At 40.1% G+C, this 16,945-nt stretch overlaps 1 protein-coding gene across 4 annotated transcripts; it reads right to left on the bottom strand.

Annotated features, from left to right (window-relative positions):
- Positions 1-425: 425 nt before the first annotated feature.
- Positions 426-15,670, bottom strand: LOC124960038 (glycine N-acyltransferase-like). Of its 4 annotated transcripts, XM_047518560.1 has the most exons (7): positions 15,483-15,670; positions 14,523-14,591; positions 11,930-12,025; positions 8,885-8,992; positions 3,363-3,489; positions 1,861-2,032; positions 426-1,506 (listed from the first exon to the last, which is right to left on the bottom strand). In XM_047518560.1, exons 2-7 carry the CDS (start codon positions 14,523-14,525, stop codon positions 1,104-1,106), a joined length of 909 nt encoding a protein of 302 aa, XP_047374516.1. In that variant the 5' UTR covers positions 14,526-14,591; positions 15,483-15,670; the 3' UTR covers positions 426-1,103. The 4 variants fall into 4 exon arrangements, with proteins under 4 accessions (XP_047374516.1, XP_047374517.1, XP_047374519.1 ...); XM_047518561.1 differs by lacking the exon at positions 14,523-14,591 and having other exon boundaries at positions 15,483-15,668; XM_047518563.1 differs by lacking the exons at positions 11,930-12,025; positions 14,523-14,591; positions 15,483-15,670 and adding an exon at positions 11,757-11,916.
- Positions 15,671-16,945: the final 1,275 nt, after the last annotated feature.

Below are 16,945 nucleotides of genomic sequence, written 5' to 3'. Positions count from 1 at the left end.
CATCTCCAATGCCATAGCCTAATTCTGGGTTTAGGCAGACCCAAAGGAGAAAGGTTCTTAATCCAGGTGATCCCCCTCATTCCAGAACTCTCTTTGCTGCCTAGTGCTGGGGAGCAATGCTGTTTCTCTCGAGTGGTAGGAAAAGAGACTCTCAGCAAACCCGTCCCGACCAAGAATATCTCTCCTGTTGTTGCCACCAACAGTGAACTCCCCCATGAGACCATTATCTGAACTTCATAGAGTTCAGCCATCCTGAAGTAACGTGCCCAGGTCCAGAGGGACAGCAGGGATCCGTGCTGCCCTCCGCTCCTATCTCTTCTGGGTAAACGTCCACCTCCCTGGGTCTCGATACTCCCATCTTCCACTTGCCCTCCATTCATCCTGTGATCTCCCCATCATGAACCACTTTGCTTACACTTGCATAGTCAAGGGTAAAAATCTCTTTATTACTTGATGGGTGCAGTGGGTTTGGGAAGCCCAGATGTTAGAAGCAACGCTGGATCATTTTTCCTGGGGTGGGAGCTGGGGGAGGAGAAGTTAAAGGAGTTAGTCTTTTTTCTTAATAATTCTTCTGGCTATGTCATGTTGAGTGTGTTTAACCTAATAGCCCAAATAATTTGCATGGCACAGAGTTAACATACCTACAAAGTCGCAAACAGAGGAGAAGCTACTCTCTAAAGACCTGATGAAGAGAGTCCACCTGCTGCTCATGGAAGGAAAAGCCATAGAGAGAAAGAGGATTTAGTCGTAGTTGCTGGAAAATACTATCTCCCCCTCCCAGCAGGATTATCAAGGATCTTCCAACCGCCTCATTAGGAGTCCCAGAAGAAGTATTTTGGAGCATTCGATAGCTGATGAAGTGTGGGGCTGTTAAATCACATGGGTTTAATGCAGAAGCAACAGGGTCTGCTTCCATCTGAGGGACCTGAGGGAAGTCCATGCGCACAGGGACCAGGAAAGTCCTGTTGACTGTTCACACTCCTCCTGCAGAGCCCAAACAGGGCCCTTCACTGCTGATTCAGCTTATTTCTCTTCTCCTACCTTTTGCTCCTCCAGTGACGTGCCCAGGCCCACCCCTCACTGGGCTGTGTTCAGGACCAGCTTCACAAGGGCACACAGAGCCACTGGTTCCAGTCGCAGGGCATGGGGACATGATGCAGAGTCTGGCTTACTTTTTGCATAGTTATGTTGCTCCTGCTTGTGTGAGAATAGACGGGAAAGCCCAGTCTGACCATGGCCTGGACCTGCATATATATGACATTGGACACGAGGCCCTGGGCACGGTACTCAGGCAGGGTGCCTCCCATTCGCGTTTCTCCAGTGTAATCCATGAGGGCCCAGGACACTGGGGTCCCCTCAGGCTCCAGCAAGCAGATGCTCTGGAAGTTCTGGATACAGCGCCTGATGAATTTCTGGCTCCTCTCATTGCCACCAAAAAGCCAAAATTTATCCACTAAGGCAGCGTGGGAAGGATCCAGCGATGAGAATTTAAACTTGTCTTGGTTGCTATGGAGAGAAAGCAAAGCTCATAAGGATAAAGGTGTGCATTTGTTCTACCTCTACAACCTTAAGAGACAGAAAAGAGAGCACAGCAAAGGCAAAGCCTGGAATATGGAGAGCTCGTGATGACAGGGCAACAGGAAGAAGGTCGGTGAGGCTGGAGGAAGTGAGCAAGTCAGCGCAGAGACTCGCTCCAGGTGAAGAGGAAGGAGGTCTGAGCGACACTCTTTCAGAAGATTATTCTTACCACTGGATGGCACATGGATTGTACAGAGGACAGAGAGAAAGCAGGGAGAGGAGGCGGGAGGCTCCTTAGGTGCGAGGTATGAGTAGGGAGAGCTGGCCTTTGATCAGACTCACATGGCCTTGGGCATCCCATCCCCAGGCGGTAAAGTCTTTGTATCCTGCAGGGAAGGGTTTAGGTTCTTGAGGGTCTCGGATCTGATGAAGAGAATGTTCTCTGAGCGTTGGATTTTGAAAGATTTAGTTACTGCGAGATTTTGTATTGCCTCATTCAGGCTGGGCTGGCAACCTAGATGGGTTCATAAGGAGAAGTCAGGATGACGATACCTTCGAGAGAAGCTCCTCACTGGAGGAGGAAGCGTCACGTTGAGGGTCAGGGAACTGTGGTCCCGGACTTGGTGCTGCCACCATGAGGATGATCACTTAGTCAAGATTTGTGTAAATTTCCCATTTCATGTAAGTGAAAATAAGTCCAGGGATGAATCCATGCATGGTCACGTTGTTAGTGGTGATATCAAGACGGGAACAAAGTTTTCTGGACTATTTAATTATGTAGTTTTGATCATCAAAGCAATGAGTTAAAAAAACACAATAGGCAACATCCACTGCGCCCTGTTCCCTGAGTGATGGGTTATTTCAGTAATGACACAATTTGACCACCTCTCCTGGTATCCATTCCCTGGCAGAGATCACTCCTGTGCTGTGTCTGACATTGAATACATGACTTTCCTCCACTAATGGAAAGAGCAAATTTAATGCAGGAAAGGTTTAAAAGCACTTGCGCCTTGGGGTTTTCCCTCTCTTTTTGTTCTTGGTTATCTTGAGACCAACATCATAAAAGTAGCCTAGACTAGCTTGCTGGACACATGCACTTCTATCATGATGTCACGAGCCAAAACCCAGCACTAAGGACAGCCAGAATCATCATTCAGATATGCAAAAGAGGCCATGCTAAAGCAACCAGCACAGACCTCCCATCAATTCAGGCTTTGTGATAAACTCAGAAGAGACCAGCAGAGGAACTGCTTGGCAAAGTCCAGCTAAAATGGTTGATTCACTTAACTTTGAGGTTTGTCATGCAGCAAAAATAAACTGACACACCTTGATATTGTACTAAGCTCTTCTTATTCACAATTTCATTTTATTTAAGTGCTCTGTGCTGTAGATACCATTATTCTTCTCATTTTTACATGTGAAGAATACAATCTTAGGGAGGATAAGTCACTTTGCCAGAATCGCAGAACCTAATAGGCAGGTGCCATCCTAAAAAGTCTGGTTCCTGAGGGCATGCTGGGAGATTCTCTGTTCAATCGACTGCTGCTCTTACTTCAGGAATGGGAGGCCAGAGATGAAGCTCTGCTCTGACACCCAGTAAGCCCAAGGGTTATGAATAAATCTGTAAAATATGCCCCAAATTCTTGGTAATAGGAATTATGGTTCTCTAAATGAAACCCATTCTTTCCCATAGTTGAAGATTTTTTGCATCTTTAAAGATATAGGGTCAAAAACATTGACAGCAAGCCGAGGATCTTTTCTTTGAAGGAAGGATGTTTGAGTTATATGGGGACCTCATTAGGACACAGCAGTGAGTTAGCACACAGTTCATTCCTCTTACTTACTCTGAATCTGCAGATGCTGTTTCCAATTGATCACTCCTGGAGAACCAAGGAATTCCTGACAGTTCTGTGGGTCCTTGGAGTAGACTTGGTAAGCATTGGTGTAGTGATCAAGGTCATCTGTCATATCCTGTCATCATTGGGAAAAGAAGAACACATTCCTTATAGGTTATGACAGCAATGCTAGTTCCCTTGTCCGTGATATTTTAAGTAACAAAATATTGCTGTCTTTTTGGTGCAATCTGATTATTTCTGAGTCATTTGCATTGTGAGATCAAGATCAGAGATTCAAATACTCAAGATGAAAAATTCCAGAACCATGCCATCCTCTACCTTTATATTGCATTAGCAAGTCAAATCAAACATAACAACCATTTAGTCAGTATTCTATACCCCAATCATTCTGATCAAAAAAGAAAAGGAAGCAATGAAGGAAAACTTCTGCTGCAAAAATAATTTTACTATAATTCAAATACTTGCAGAACACACAGACTAAGAACATGACAATATTAAATTTAATACAGATAACTGAATTAATATTTCCATCCATATGTAATGAAATCATACTATAAATGCTTTCTTTTAAAAATACCACAGTTAAACAAACTGTAGTTTGAGAAAAACCAACAAGACTCATATTCAGAAGGATCCCTTCAAATTATTAAAAAACAGATAAAATTATTTGGGTAAATGGAAGCAGAGGAAAATATTACCACAACCAGGGTAGAGTTAGAAAACTTTAAAAAATAGTTGGTAAATGCTACAAAAAATACATTAACTGGAGTAAGATGAAATCTTAGAGTTGTTTTAATTTGCATTTCTTGAGAACACAAGCAATAATAGGTTTTGGTGTGGATGTGGGGAAAAAGGCACAGCATTGCTGGTGGAATTGCTAATTGGTGCAATCACTCTGGAAAACAGTGTGGAGAATCCTCAGAAAACTTGGAATGGACCCACCTTTTGACCCAGTTATCCCACTCCTCTGTTTATACCCAAAGGACTTAAAATTAGCATACTACAGTAATGCAGCCACATCAATATTTTTAGCAGCTCAATTCACAACAGCTAGATTGTAGAACCAACCTAGATGCTCTTCAACAGATTAATGGATAAAGAAACTGTGGTATGTATACACAATGGAATATTATTCAGCTATAAAAGAAAAATATTATGGCATTTGCAGATAAATGGATGGAACTGGAGAATATCATGCTAAGTGAAATAAGCCAAACCCCAAAAAACCAAAGGCCAAAAGTTTTCCCTGATAAGTGGATAATGATACATAATGGGGGTGGGCGGGTGGGGGTGAGAGAAGAATGGAGGAACTTTAGAGGGAAATGAGAGGGAGGAGGGGGCATGGGTACAAAAGATGGTGGAATGAGACAGACATCATTACCCTAGGTACATGTATATGATTACACAAATGGTATGAATCTACATCATGTACAATCACAGAAATGAAAAGTTGTACCCCGTTCATGTACAATGAATCAAAATGCAGTCTGTATAAATAAAAAAACAAATACAAAAGTATATTCATGAGTCAGCTATGACATTACTGACAAATTTTGTTGCTTAAGATCATATGTAGCTGGGTGCGATGGCACACACCTGTAATTCCAGAGACTTAGGAGGCTGAGACAGGAGGATTGCTTGTTCAAAGTCAGCCTCACCATCTCAGTGAAGCCCTTTCTCTAAATAAAATACAAAAATTGACTGGGGATTTGGCTCAGTGGTAAAGCACCCCAGGTTTAATCCTCAGTACCAAAATAAAGGCAATGAATTCCATTTTCAGTGGAAAAAAGAACTGTGCAAATAAGCTTAAAACTACCTTTTTGTGTGTGCCAGTGTTATAAAATGTAACTTTTAATAAAACCTTGACCCAAATACCAGTAACTTCAGAAAAGAATTTGGGTGGAGAGGAGAAGATATATCATTTAGGAAAAATAACTACTGTCTTTCTTCTAATATTCAACACACACAATTTAAATATACAGAGTTGCTATAGCACATATTTCTGTGTATTGGAGCAATAACAAGATCCAAATACAGTTACAATTTTAAACACTGGGTCAAGGCTTTACATAAAAAACACCTTCCTACTTTTCCCTCCTAAGTTGCTAAAAATTCACATACTTTCCTCAACATCTGCAGCCATCCAGGAATTTTTAGGAAACTTTTGTGCATGATCTTAAGTCCTGACTCTTTCGACTCAGTGATGAAAGATCAAAAGGATCAAAAATAAGGGCTCAGATGAGAGACCCTGGCTCAGTCAGTCTCCTAGGTTGAAAGTAGAAACTGACTCCACACGGGATGCACACAGGATGGATCTCACCAACCAGTCATCGATACAGTCCAGGTAGTGTGCACGCACAGCAGCAATCTAATTGGTCTCTTCAGTCAGCTCAGTTGCTAGCTGAGTCAGACTAGGTGTTGGATGGTCAAGTGCAACTGAAACTTGTTCCTGACAGGGTGGCAGCAGCTCCTGATCTGCCTCTGTCCCTTCACCAAAGCTAATGTGTAGGTCTGAGACTCATGAAGCAGGGAAATATCATCCAAGGTAGGGGATTTGAGGCACTTTCCCCATCTTCCTGGGCTGGGGTGTGTGATCACTTATCTCTGCACTGTCCTGATGGTCTTCTCTGTATTTTAATAGTCTTTTTATTTTTATTGTGTATCTTCTTTTAACACTTTTCATTGCTTTTTATAATGATAGATGAAATTGTATGTACTGATGTACAACATTTTCCCAAGTACAATCATACATCACTTAACAATAGGGATATGTTCTGAGAAATGCATTGTCAGGAGGGTTCGTTGTGCAAACCTCGTAGATTATGTTTACACAAATCAAAATGGCTAAAACATCTTATGGGACCTCTGTCAAATATGAAGTCTGTCACTGAATGAAAAGACATTATGCAAAACACGACTGTGTATATACAAGTGGCATAACTAAATCCAGCTAATTAACATATGCATTACCTCGCATGATTATCAATCCTGTGTTGAGACACTTTACATCTATCTTGTATTGTTTTCAAGAATAAAATATGATTAATAACTGTAGTTACCATGATGTACAATAGCTCTATTAAGTTTATTCCCCCTATCCAACTGTAATTTTGTATACTTTCAACAACATTACCTGCAACCACACCTAGACCTCTGGCAATAGCCAATCTACTCTCTGCTCCTATGAGATCATATGTAGAGGGAAATGAGAGGGAGGGGGTATGAAAAATGGTGGAATGAGACAGACATCATTACCCTACGTACATGTATGATTATACGAATAATATGAATCAAAGTCGTGCACAACCATAGAAATGAAATGATGTATGCCATTTGTGTACAATGAATCAAAATGCAGACTGTGAAAAATAAAAAATATTTTAAAAAAATCTTTTTTCTGATTCCATATAAAAGTGAGATCATATGCTATTTGTCTTTGTACCTGGTTTAGTCTACTTACCATAGGTTTATGTTCATCCATGTTGTTGTGAGTGATAGGATTCTCTCCTTTTTATGACTGGATAGTATTACATTGTGCACATAAACAACACTTTTCACCCATGTATCCATTCATGCCAGGTTAATCTCAGTGGCCCTCAGCATCAGCAGGTCACAGCCGACCCTGGGTTTCTGGAGCTCCTCAGTGGCACACTAGTCCTGGTGACCCTGGGCTGGTATTGTGCCCCAGTACTGTGACCGCTGTAGCAATCCTGGGCTTTGTGACCACACCAGACTACCTGCCCAGAACCTCTGGAAGGACTATTAAAGGGCTTTTCAAAGTCTGTTTACAAAGACTGGAATAAGTCCCTGCTTTTTCAAAAGCACAGACATCAATGCATGGTCACAAGATCCAGAACAATCAGGAAACATGGCATCAAAGGACCAAATAAACCGCCAAGGATTGGCCCTAAAAATGGAGGGTATGAACTGCCTAAGGATTCGAAATAACTGTTTTAAGGAAACTCAGCCAAACTTAAAAACAATACAGAGAAACGATTTAACAAGTGTTCAGAACAAGAAATGTAATAGAAAAATTGATATAATAAAAATGTGAAACAGAAATCTTAAAGCTGAAATATTGAATGAACGAAAGGAAAAAATTCAATAGAGAGCACTAATAGCAGAATTGATCAATCAGGAGAAAGAATCTGTTAACTCAAAGGTAAGCTATTTGAAAACACAAGAAAACCATCTGAAAATGAAATCAATAAAACAAAATCAGAAACATTCAGGAACAAAGTTAACCAAGGAAGTAAAAGAATTCTATCTAGAAAGTTGTAACATCAATAAAATAAATTGATGAAGACACAAATAAATTGAAAGATATTTCACGTTTATGGAACAGGATTAATACTGTTAAAATGTCCACACTACCCATTGTGATTTACTGATCTGATGCAATTTCTACCAGAATAATCACAATGAGGGGATCAACCTGGCAATGGTGTGGGCTGGAGATCAAATCCACTACTCAGGTCTGAAGCCTAAGATTGTGAGATGTCACTTGGTCCAGGACAGGTCTGAAGACTCAGTCCCATAGGTATCTGGCCTGGAGTTCGGGTCATTGAGGTCATGAATTTTTGTTTTTAATTTGGGGCAGTGGGTCCTGTGTTGGGGCCCAAGACAAAGTCTGGTCTTTACCTCCTTTCTTTTCCCTGAGCAGATAGTGGCTCTCTCTACACTGTACTCCATGCAATGTTCTTTCTACACTCTTCAATGTGGTCTTTTCTTATTATTGTGCTACAACCAGTAATTGTGATTTCTCACCTGGTTTGCTTAGCTGTGGTGAAGGTAATTTTCTGCAAGGATAGTTATTCAAAAGGACGTTTCTATAGGGGGAATGATTGCTGGAAAAAACCTATTCCACCATCTTGCTCCACCTCTTCCCCTATTTGGGGAAATTTTAAAACAAGCTTATGGATTTTTATCTTTGAAATAAATCAACTATTTAGTTTCATTAATGTCAGGTCATTCCCTTAGCTGCATATGGAAATTTTAGCATTGAAATTTAGTGCTTTAGGGTCGACCTAACACATTGTGCTCCATCAGATTTTCATAGTTCCACCCTTTTCATTATCTCTGGTGAGAATGCATCCTTTGTTGGCCTGACAAAAATATATTTACCTACAAAATAAAGTTTAGATGAAACCTCCATCAAGAAGTGTCTCTAGGGGCTGGGGAGATAGCTCAGTTGGTAGAGTGCTTGCCTTGTAAGCCAAGGCCTTGGGTTCAATCCCCAGCACCACAAAAAAAAAAAAAAAAAAAAAAAGTGTCTCTATCATTATTCTGGAGCCTCGACAGTTTAATTAGCTTTTACTTGGGCTCCAGAAGTAACTTTATACCTCACACTAAATAATTTTCCTGCTTATCTGTCTTTTCCTCCAGGAAGTGACATTATTGAGAATAGGGACTTGTTTGCCATCACTGTGATTTACTTCTATATCCCTAGGTTTTACCATATTGCCAGATACATTGTGGGCACACAACAATATGAACATCTGGCACCTTACCTGCTCCTGAGGGCGGACAACCACCGTATTAAAATCAGGCCACTTGTCCACAAGGGCCTTTAGCTTGAATGGGTTTCCATGGTTCATGTGAAATACGGTCCCATAAACCTGCAGGATTCCATGAAAGAGAGGTCAGATATTAGGAAGGAAAGGCAGAGTGTTGTTTGATCAGGACAAAGATTGTTCCTATAAATTGTGACATTTTATTATAGAAGGCAAATAGAGAATCTAAGTCAAACCATCTCCATCTTCTACTTTTTGTTACTTCAATTAAGAGGAGCTTTTTCTCTCCATTAAATATGAATCACAGGAAAATATTCACACAAATAAAATGAATGATTTTAGGAGAACCACCCTTTACTTTAGGATTTAGTATTGTGTTTTTTCAGACTTTCTTCTATCCATACATAGAAGCATACACTTATAAAAATGAAATTACTGATACTTATTGTTTTGACCATTGAACATATTATAGACATATTTTTAATCTGTCTTTTCACTTTAACACATAATTCTGCCTAGAATATGCTTGCACAGGAATGTTTGCCTGGATACCTGATATTTTCTTAGACTCTCCGGAAGGGTAATTTCTGCTTCAAAAGTCATGTGCTTGTTTAAAACTCTTTACCAAATCTTTCCACATTACCCTCTGAAGGATTAAATAAACTCCCACCAATCGACAGAGCCAATATCCAAGTGCTCAAGGGAATGGACTCTGAGTCCTCATAGCCTGAATGCTGTCTTAGATTCTCACCCCTGCCATGTCGTACAGGTTATAAGGAAAGAGGGAGAAAGAGAGAAACCAAGATGAGAACAAATGAGAGCAAACCTGTGAACAGTAAGTGTCGTTGTGGTTCTGAGGTTGGAGAATGCAGTAGTGAACCAGCATGGACCTCATGAAAGTTGTGAAAATAAGGGTTTAGCATGGAAATGTGCTGCCGACCCAAGATCAAAGGAATGGGGTACAATTTATTGGTTCCCATCATGGATAGACAATGACTAAAGTTATACCAGTGTCCTTCCCTGTTGCCACTGCTGCTCACCCCATCTGAACTACTGATGTGAGACCAAGGAAAAGAGAAGACATACAACATTTCTAAGTTATTTTAAATTAATCAATCAGTTAAACTAAGTTTTAATTAATTAAACTTTTTTCCTACTGAAATAAGTATATAATGAGCAGAACATAGTGAAGTAGCTACTACAATTTGAATCAACTAGAGTTAATACCTGTGATAAAATGTGTTTGTTATTTAATACGTAAATATTTTACTATAAATTTTGACAATTTCATATTTTTTCTCTAAATTCTATGTAAATTAAGATATTCTATTTCATTTTCTCAAGAGGTAGCTATCTTCAATAGTACATAACCTGGTAGTATATATAACTTACATTGCAGATGGTGACACATATTTGTATCAATCATGGATCATATGAATAAATGTCTAATGATTAAAAAAAAGAATGGATAGACATTTTCTCAACTGGGTCTCAAGTAAGGGTTGAGTGAGTAACTGGCAAAATATATATATATATGCACACACACATACATATGTGTATATATATATATGTATGTATATAGTACCTGGCCTACAAATATTATTGATTTCCATTCAGGGAAAATGTATTTATTTAATATACAAAATGCAATGCTATTCTTTCATAAGAAGCAAGGAGTCAAGACAGTCACCTCATCTCAATATCTAGGTGTTCCAAGAAAATACCACTGAGAAACACCAAGAGTTTCCTCAAAATGTTTTGAATCTTATTACCACAAGAAATAGAGAAGTTTCAATTAAAAAATTCTATCATAAAGCATTGAAGAAAATTTTTTATCCTGGAGAATTTTTAAAAATAGTCACTCATCATCAAAATATCTCAGCTGGTGTCCATAGACTGTCTACCTGATAGAGTCTCCACCAAAAATGTGCCATCCCTCTTGTTCAACAAGGGCAGTTACATATTAGGCATTACTGATTCCCATTAACAGAGGCTGTCAAATGGGTGACGTTAGTTTTGAAGGGTTCTTTTTACTTTATTTTTAGAATTGATTTGAAATCATTTTGTTTTGGTAGTAATTAAAAAATGGGGCAGTCATTTCATTAACTGATAAATAAATGAATACATAATCTATAGATAAAAATGGTAATACATCTCTTCTTTATCAGAATAACAAATCTGTTAGAGAATGAGTAAATTCAATGTATTCATCTTACCTAAAATATATGTATTTCATAGTAGTGTCTTATAAAGAAATACAAATCTAGAATTAATTTTTCTCTAAATAGACACACACACACACACACACACACACACACACAGAGTTATACCTAGGCTCTGACAGAGTAGCTCATACCCCTTTCATTGCTGATGAAAAAACATGGGCAAGGATCTGAATCTATCACTGAGTTGCTCTTATGTTAAGTTCTGGATGTAAGTATTTATATGTGTGTGTTTTATTTAATTCAAGATTTCTAACCAATTATACTAAGTCAAAGAAGATACTGGGAGCCAGGCCCAGAATAGCCTAATACACATTCAATTCAGAGCAATTAGGAAATCCAAGTCAAAGGAGAAATTGGCCTGTGAACTGATTTCAAAAAGACTCTGATGGTTGACCTCTCACCTGGCAAGTATTCTCTTAAAATAAACAAGTTAAACATTAACACGCAATCTCAGGTAACTTTGGAGGAAAACTCTGGGCAAATCTCAAGTGCTGTTATGGAATGTTCCTTGAGAAGGATCAAGGGGAGACATTTTTCTGTCAGATGGGAATAAAAGGTGGAGTTTGGGCTCAGGAACACCTGACGTTCATATTCTAGCACTATTGGTGGGATATGCGGCAAATAATCCAGCCCCATTTTCTTACCAATAACATGGACATAACAGTGAATATCTTGTAAAGAGGTAATAAAACTTCAGCCAAAGAAAATGCGAAGCAGTTCCTGGCGCCAAAATAGGTGCCCCCGGAACGTGAGTCTCCTTTCCTCCCGTTCTCATCAGCTTCCCTTTCTTCCCCGCCACAGAATTTTCCACCGTCACCTTTATGGATTCGGGAAGGCTCTTCCTCAGGGATTTCTCCAGGGTCTGCAGCATCTGGGCACCTTGCAGGGGGAACATCGTGGAGGACACCTTAGCCTAGAGAGAGAACCAAGGAGCATCCAGGATAAAACGCAGCAATGAGGAGAGCTGGAGGAGATCCAGAGACAGGAGCAGCGAGTGGTGTGTTCATGGCCAAGCCCATCTGCTTTGTCCTCTCCCTGAGGTCCTCACCAACTCGAAGGGGAGACAAGTCAACAGTTCATTTTAAAGTAATGAGCACATTTAAAAATATATACTACCTCTTTTAAATTTTAGTTTCTATTAGTGATAGGAACAAGCTGTGTAGCCTTGGGAAAATTACTCAACCTCTCTATTCCTTGGTTTCCTCAAAAGTAGTGGGGATAATAGCACTATCAAACTCAGAGTATTTTTGTGAGGATTAAATAAGTGTTGGTAGAGGAGAAATTTCTAGGTAAAAACATCATTTTTACAAATCTAACTCACTTCATTTAATTGGACTAACCTGAAGCTCATATTCTAACTACATAAAAAGGAAAAAGGATGTGTCACTCTGTTCTGTTTTGGAACTGAGATATTCGGAGCTCAGGAAAGTAACAGCTTGTATCCTCCAGCAGTACAGGTGGTTGAGGCGGGAGAAGTTCAAAACCAGCCTCAGCAAGTTAGTGAGGCTCCGAGGAACTTAGTGAGACCCTACCTCAAGATAAAAAATAAAACCTGCGGGGAATGGGGCTCAGTGGTTAAGCAACCCTGTGTTCAATCCTTGGCACATGCCACATGCCCACACACACACACAAAATATCCTGGTCAAGTGGGAGTTTTAAAAAAAAACAGGGAGGGTATACTTTGGTTCTGGCCAAGATAAGATCACTGATCTGGTTATTTTCACAACTTAAATAATGACATCAGAGCAATTTCATGATGACTGACTCCAATAACTGTGTATCAGAACAAAAATTTAATACAAATTCAACAAAATCTATCAACTAACAAGCATCTGATTTTAAAAAATTACACATGTGAAGAAACTGGTTTCTATAAATGATCTGGGAGAACAGAAAGCAGTAGAGAGGCAAAGAAGCAGAGTCAGAAATAACTTTCCTCCATAATCAGGAGGAAAATAATTTCAGCAAACACCGGTTCAGAGGAAATGCTTGGGACCTATGGTCTTAAACTTTCCCCTATTTAGAGTCACCTGCCTCTAGCCGCTTGTGATAGTCATTGTAAGTGAGGATTCTCCTTACCTGAGAAAATTAAAACTCAAATGTACATTACCAGACCTAGTGCTATTAGCACTAACAGATAAGGACATTAAATACCTTTAATAACTCAACTCCTCATGTTTAAGAAGAGAAAGAAATTCATGATAATGGTGAGAAGCAAAGTGAAATCTTATGGAAATAAGCAACGCCACATTTAAATATAAAAATTAGGCAGGATGTGATCAACAGTTGATTAGACAGGAAAGACAAAAAGATAGATAAGTTAAAGGCACAGCGATTGAAACTCTCCACAATGATACACAAGAGGCGGGGGAAATGGGAAGATCTGTATTCTTAAGATATTGAGGAAATTCAAGGGAGATAGAATAATAGTCCTTTTCACAAATGATGCTGATTTTTATTGTGAAACAGTCAAGATGACTTACTGATAGACTTGAGTAGCTATCAATTTCTGACTGCCAGTGGTAGAGGGAAGTTAGGGTTGACTCTTCTTCTTTGCCTCTCTGCTGCTTTCTGCACCCTCCACCCCAGATCATTTATCTAAAATACTCCCTCTTTCACTTTGGGTCATATGTGAATTTGAGAAAGCAAAAACACAGCCTTTAAAACATAAGGCTTTCACAGAAAAGTAGCATCTGCGTGACCATGATGGAGTGAGACAAAAATTAATTAATTAGTTAAAAGCCAAGGCTACTCCATGCTCAAGCTTGAAACATGAAGACAGGCTTATCGGCAAAAACAGTCAGACATCCTCCCCCCCAGTTATTATGTGATTGCGACTTCTTTATCCCTGTTCCTTTCCTCCTGCTCCAGGAATAAAAGTGTTAAATAGATTTGCCCTGCTTTCTGGCAGGATCCATGACAAAGCAAAACCATGCTTCCTTGAACCCTTCCAAAGTCGCCCACCTCTGGTCCCTCCTGCGTGCTTTCTGTGAAAGTCCCATGTTTCCCCCAAAGTGCTGTTTCCCTCATTGTGACGGACAACAAACCCAATTCTGTCAGATGATAGGTGTGCTCCAGGTAGTCTTTGACTAGAAGTTTTCAACAAACTCTGGCACTGAGTTCTGAGATGGTCGTTCCTCCTGGCTTGTTCTCTGTCCACCTCAATTTCCCAGATCTCAGGGTTTTCTCGTTTTAGTGCAACCCCTCAGGACCACTGGTTACACAGGAAGGTACATAAGTATAAGGTGCAAAGATAATTTGATGTTAACTCTGTGGGGTGTTGTGTTACTGTATTTCTTGAGCTGTTCAGTTTGGAATCGCCCTCCAAGCATGTGGACACAAAATAAGAACCAAGCATGATGCTCATTAAACAGGATAGATAGAAAACTGCTAAAGCCTGTCACACTCATCATAGCCAACAGCCCTGGGTAATGTTAATGTCCTTGTGCATGAACTTCAGAATCTTTGACCCTGCTGTTCTAGAAGTGGAAATTAATTGAAAGAAAACAATTCAACAGAACAAAACAGCTCGAAATAGAATTTTATAAAGCCATACAAACACAAGGCTTAAAAAAATTTCCAATGTTCAGAAACAGGGGAAGGTAATGTTGAATATGATTTAACAGGGCAATGCGATTCTAAGGCATTAAAATAATAGACACAGGCACAATGAATAATACACATAGACCTGGGAGATTGCTAAAGTAAAATTAGAAAATTTAGGACATAAAACAGTTCTTGTATAACATGCATGGTACTAGCATAAATTTAAAAGAGAACATAGATTGCGGTAAATCTTTAAAGTATGATTTGTTTGCTATACAATTTAAATAAACAGTCTGGTCTGTATTCTTGTTATTTCCTTTCTGACTTTAAGTTCAACCTTCTTACCAGTCATGCAAGGAGAAAACTGCCTACCTTATTATGTAACCAGAAGGATTCAATACGGTAATGTTTGCAGTGTCTCCAAACACCAGGTATTCCATTCACCCACTTGCTTCCAGAAAGTCATCCAAATCTCTTTATTTATTAGTTCAGAGCAGAAACTGCTAAGAAGTCTGCTCTTTACAGAACAAATGCCAGTTATATTTATATATGTATCTTTAAAAAACATTATTATATTTAGTATATTTGAGATACACCACAAGATATTATGGGATATATAGAGATAGGAAGAAGGCTTACCAAATTAACACACCCCATCATGCTACGCAGTCACTCATCTGTTTACATCTGACAAGAGCAGCTAAAATCTATGCATTCAGCAAGAATCCCACATACAGTACCAGCTAATTGCCTGTAACTCTCACCTTGAACATCCATCTCCAGGCTTGTTCATACTACATAATTGCTACTTTCTGAGACCTTACCTGAAAAGCTATCTTCACGCAGATCTTCTCAGATGTGGCTAGGATCAGACTGCTGGGAGAGGAAATTTCCCTCTGATGCACGGTCTGGTGAGATCTTGAAGAGCGAGTGAGTTTGGGTATGTCTCTTCCAGAAATTGCTGAGCCGATTCTTATAACGTGGACCTTGCACTAAGCTGGCAAAAATTTTCTGGGTGTCAGCTGGGGTGGAATCCAACCCCTCCCGTCAGGGTCTCCAGCAAGTGCCCTCTGAGTGTCTCTTCCGGAAACCCCAGGTGCTCTTTGCCCCCACAGCCCTGCCACTTCCATGCAAACCAAAGCTGTGTGAAAATCACAACGGTGGGGGGGCGGGCAGGGAAGCAGGGCCATCTTCTGCAGGCAATATTTCCATCCTCCCTTTCCAGGTCTCAAGTCTGTAGTAGAAACTATGCAGTGGGGAAGGTATCAGTGAGGTCTGTTTGCAGGATTCCTTCTCTGACCCTTTTTTCTCACACGTACACTGAAGAGGAAATGGCTTGTGTGGCGTGACTAAAGCTATAGGGTCCTCCTACTTTAGGCTAAGCTGTGCCCCCTCTCTGCCCTTTTCAAGGCTGCTATTTAACATCCAATGATGCAGTGTGGTCCCTTTTTAGCCTTGTTGTTATAGAGAAGGAAACAGACTCTGTGTGTTGAAATTAGACAGATGTTGAGTTCAGAGTACTAGCACTTCCTCTCCACCTTGAGAGGGGAAAGGAAGGTTCATAAAAAAGATCATTTGAGTCTCAGCTCCACCATGTGAGAAAACCAAGAAAGGAATTCTGACACCAGGCCGGTTCTTATCCTCAACACCCTTTTTCTAGGCTGGTCAGGGGTTTCACTATGAAGGGGAGCAGGGACAGGGATGACCAGTGTCTAGACATAGATTCAGAACAGCCTGAGTGTTCCTTTGGTCAATGGAGCAGTACAATCCAAGACTGCCTGTATTTTTCTCTTGTCGCCTTTGGAGTCCTGTCTCTTTCAGGATATTAATTGTCTTCTTGTCTCCTGTGGTTGAAGTCACTGTGATTGTCCATCACTCTTTCTCCAAGGCCAAAGTCTGTTGAAACTGTTCTGTCACCATCAACAGAGTGGATGCCTTTACCCCGGAAGGTTCATAACTCACAAAGGCTGCCCGCAATAGAAGAGTACCGTTGTCCTTTTCCCCAGTCTCAGAAATCAGACTCCTCCTCTGTCTCCTTGAGTCCCCACATTTACTCAGATAATCAGTCATTCAAAAGACAAAGAGGGTATCTGCTGCCCTTGGACCTTGCACTAGCCTCTTAACCTTTTTCAGTTGTTGCCCCAGCTGTAAAACAAACAAAAATACACATTAGCCAGGGACAGGGGTAATCCCAGCAACTCTGGAGACTGAAGCAGGAGGATCACAAGTTCAAGGTCAGCTTCAGCAAATTAGCAAGACTATGTCTCAAAATAAAAAATAAAAAAGA

Source organism: Sciurus carolinensis, chromosome 11 (assembly GCF_902686445.1).
Source record: "Sciurus carolinensis chromosome 11, mSciCar1.2, whole genome shotgun sequence".
Taxonomy (NCBI): Eukaryota; Metazoa; Chordata; class Mammalia; order Rodentia; family Sciuridae; genus Sciurus; species Sciurus carolinensis.
The sequence above is the reverse complement of the archived record's forward strand: the minus strand, read 5'-3'. Positions and strand labels throughout refer to the sequence as shown.

Bases quoted from the DNA above. Each gene is read 5' to 3' on its own strand.
- LOC124960038 (XM_047518560.1), bottom strand. The intron at 3,490-8,884 runs GTAAGGTGCCAG...CAATGATGACAG, and splicing joins TTGTCCGCCCTCAGGAGCAG to GATATGACAGATGACCTTGA. The intron at 1,507-1,860 runs GTGAGTCTGATC...TTCTCTCCATAG, and splicing joins GATGGGATGCCCAAGGCCAT to CAACCAAGACAAGTTTAAAT.